At 54.0% G+C, this 3,703-nt stretch overlaps 1 protein-coding gene across 1 annotated transcript; it reads right to left on the bottom strand.

Annotated features, from left to right (window-relative positions):
• Positions 1-222: 222 nt before the first annotated feature.
• Positions 223-2,673, bottom strand: LOC144703330 (pentatricopeptide repeat-containing protein CRR2, chloroplastic-like). Its single transcript, XM_078575478.1, has one exon. It carries the CDS (start codon positions 2,104-2,106, stop codon positions 511-513), a length of 1,596 nt encoding a protein of 531 aa, XP_078431604.1. The 5' UTR covers positions 2,107-2,673; the 3' UTR covers positions 223-510.
• Positions 2,674-3,703: the final 1,030 nt, after the last annotated feature.

Genomic DNA, 3,703 nt, shown 5'->3' with positions numbered 1-3,703 from the left:
GGAGAAGGAAGAACAAACAAAGTCCGGGCGAGTCGTACGAGGTATCTCCGAAATAAATATATTGGCATTGCCTCGGAGTGGGGCCCTCGCCAGCTTATTCGACCGTTGCTGGCGCCGTACATGCCAGCAAAACAACGGCTATCTGGCCTCTCTAAATGTCACCCGGACCGTTGCGACAAGGATTGGAAGACGGATGCTCTACCGGCGGAAAGTGAGTAAAAATCAGAAACAAAAATTTTATATTTGGATGTTCAATTGTTCTTTAATGAATTATGCTAACTGTCATCCAGAAACGCTTTGATCGGCGGCTACCCTGCCGCGGCGAGCTGCGCCCGGCTCTGCAGATGTTCGACGAAATGCCTGAACGAAGCTTTGTCACATATGTGGCCTTGATCGGCGGGTAAGCGAGGGCCAGGGACGTAAGCGCGGCAGAGCTGTTCAAGGGGATGCTGCTGCCGCAAAACACCGCCGCGTGCAACACCATGCTGGGTGAGCCCAGCTGCAGAAATATTACACAGCCTCCTCCAGTGAAGCGGTCGAGTGAGCCCAGCTGCAGGCCTGTATTTTGGGCACACCAGTAGCCTGCATGGTTGCCCAGAGTGCCCCAGCATCGTCCCATCTGCCAGCCGCGGCGTAGATGCCAGCAAGGGTGACAAGGTGGGCACTTGAGCCTGGTTCAAGCTCGGCGTAGCGTCGAGCCGCAGCCTCGCCAAGCTCTAGCCTCCCATGCAGGCGGCAAGCCAACAGCAGCGCCCCCCACGCGCCGCTGTGCGTCGCCGCTGGCGTCGTCTCCACCACCTGGTGTGCCTCCTCCACTCTCCCTGCCCTGCCCAGCAGGTCAACCAGCGCTGCCCAGTGCTCTGGGCCGGGCTGGATCCCGTGCTCTGCCGCCATGGCGGCGAAGCACCGGCACCCCTCTGCCACCTGCCCTGCATGCGCATACGCGGCCAGCAGCCCCATGAAGGTCACCCCGTTGGGGAGAATTCCCTCCACTGCCACCATCTCTTCAAACAGCCGCACCGCAGCCTCCAGCCGCCCATTGCTCCCACAGGCCAGGATCATGGTGCTGTAGGAGACCACGTCCCTCCTGCCCAGCCCCTGGAACAACTGAAATGCCCCGTCCACGTCCCCACACTTGGCGCGGAGGTCCGCCAGCGCGGTCCGCAGGTGATCGTCCAGCGGGATCCCGGCCGCGCCCAGGTGCGCCTCTGCCCATCGCCCGAGCCGTGCCTCCCCGAGCTGCGCACAGGCCGACACCACGCTCACCAACGTCTTCCCATCAGCCAAGACCTCTCCCCCTAAGTGGGTCTTCTGCATCTGCAGGAACAGCCGCAGCGCCTCCCCGGCGCGCCCATTCTGAGCGTAGCAAGCCAGCATGGCGTTCCATGCGGCGGCGTTTCGTGGCGGCGGCATCCCCTTGAACAGCTTCTCTGCGGCGCTTACGTCCCCAGCCCTCGCATACCCCCCGATCAAGGCCACATACGAGACAAAGCTTCGGTAAGGCATCTCATCGAACACCTTCCGAGCCAGGCGAAGCTCGCCGCGGGCAGCATAGCCGCTGATCAAGGCATTCCAGGACTCTGCGTTTCTGTCAGCAACGGGCATCTTCTCGAGCAGAGCTGCGGCGCCGGGCATGTCTCCTGACTTAGCGCACGCCGATATCATTGCGTTCCAGGAGACAGCGTCTCTGTGAGGCATTTCATCGAACAGGCGGCGGGCAGAGAGCAGATCGCCGGATCTGAGCAGCCCGGAGAGGAGCGCGTTGTGGGAGACTGCTGTTTGGCAGGAAGGGCTTTGTTGTAGGAGGTTGCGGGCCGCGGTGGGCGCGCCGTTGCGCGCGTAGAGGTCGACGAGCGCGGTGCGGAGATAAGGGTCGGCGGGGGCGAGGCCGAGCTTGGAGGCGTGGGCGTGGATAGCGGCGCCGACGCGCGGGTCTGGGAGGCGGGCGCAGGCTTTGACGGCGGCGGTGGCGGCGAAGGTGGCGCCGTCGGCGGGGAAGAAGCGCCGGTGGAGGGCGGCGTATAGGGCGAGCGCCTCTCTGAATTGCCTTCTCTCAACGGCACTGCACACTTCTCTCGACAGCGCTGCACTCTGCATCTGCCTCATCAGACAGCACCTTGCGGCTGTGGGATGTGAAGCACAACTGCTAGGTGGCTAACTTCACCTAATCTTTCTTTCACCAATGTAATCGTTTTACCTCAGAAGCTGACAATCCTTTTTTCCGTAATTCACTGATGATGGAAAGGATTACAAGGGTATGGATTACCCCATTCTTGCGCTGGTGTGAACGCTCAAAGGCCACGAGAACGAGAAGAACCTCGTTGGCTTGACTGTGATCAAGAGCTATACCGCCAGTGTTAGTGAAAAGAACGAAGCGTTCGTGTACCACAAGGTCAGTCAATCTCCGCATTACCATAAATTTGACTATATATCTGCTGTGGCCGTACTTTAAGAAAACAAGTCGTTTCATTTCTTATAAAATAAGAGTGTCAGTTACAGAAGTAAACCTGAATTTTAGTAGAACTCGTTTTTTGGAAAGAATTTAGTTGAACTCGTTGGTTTGAAGGAGTGTCAGCTACGATAATTCTTAGAATCCTGAATTTTAGTAGAAATCGGAATCGGAATCCGACAACTATTTCATCAGTGCCGTTTGCTGGAAGAGCGACAGCCCAACCATGTTTGCCGCCTGGACGTCCCTTCCCTCTCTCTCTCTCTATATATATATATACACACATATATATATCTCGCTATCTATCGAGCTATCTATCTACATGTATCTGTCTATCCACACCTCTTTCTCTCTCTCTCTCTCGTTATTTTTATGTATCACCTCTCAGCTTCGCTGGCTGTATCTCTCTATCTGTTCACTAATTTCATCTCTTGATCTGTATTTTTCTACCATTTCCTGCCGCTCTCTAGCTATCAATCTTCAATTCTTGCAACATTTCTCGTCTCTCATTTTCTGCGTTTTTATCTGAACCTCACCCTGTCCAATGTTTCACTCTGCTACATTTCTGATGTACAAAGCCAAGTATATTACCGGCTTATCGTAGAGGCCAATCATACGGCTGTTTTTCAGCATACCGCAATTTATAAATTACCAAATTTCGGCATGGATAATGGGGACATTCCATTATCTTTCAACGGGAGAAAGCTAGAATCACAATTAAATTACCAACGGCGTAAAAAAAGTCACGTTTTTGTATTCAATGACGTCAATATTAATATTATAAAACAATTCCATTTTATCTCTGTGACGTCATAACAGGGAAAAGCTAGAGTCAACATTTATCTCATTGACGATGCTTCTTTCGACAACAGGGACATGGTGGTCAACAACCGCCGTTCAATGTTGTCATTTTAATAAAGCACGAGTGAACATGCAAATTAAATTTTTTGTTTTTGATTTTACTCACTCTTCCAATACTTGTCGCAACGGTGCTGGTGACAATTAGAGAGGCCAGAGAGCCGTTGCTTTGCAGGCAAGTGCGGTGCGAACATGGCAACAACGGTCGAATGCGCCAGCTGGCGGGGGGTCCCACTCCGAGGCTATGCAACGGCTGGCGGGGGGTATCTCCAAAATATATTTATTTTGGAGATACCTCATACGACTCGTCCGAACTTCTTTGTCCTTCTCCTTCTCCTTCTCCTTCTCCTTCTCCTTCCCGTTTCGTTACGCGCTGTGGTCACGAACTCTAAGAGG

Source organism: Wolffia australiana, chromosome 5, assembly GCF_029677425.1.
Source record: "Wolffia australiana isolate 7733 chromosome 5, ASM2967742v1".
Lineage (NCBI taxonomy): Eukaryota > Viridiplantae > Streptophyta > Magnoliopsida > Alismatales > Araceae > Wolffia > Wolffia australiana.
The sequence above is the reverse complement of the archived record's forward strand: the minus strand, read 5'-3'. Positions and strand labels throughout refer to the sequence as shown.

Bases quoted from the DNA above. Each gene is read 5' to 3' on its own strand.
- LOC144703330 (XM_078575478.1), bottom strand. From the start codon at position 2,106: ATGAGGCAGATGCAGAGTGCAGCGCTGTCGAGAGAAGTGTGCAGTGCC.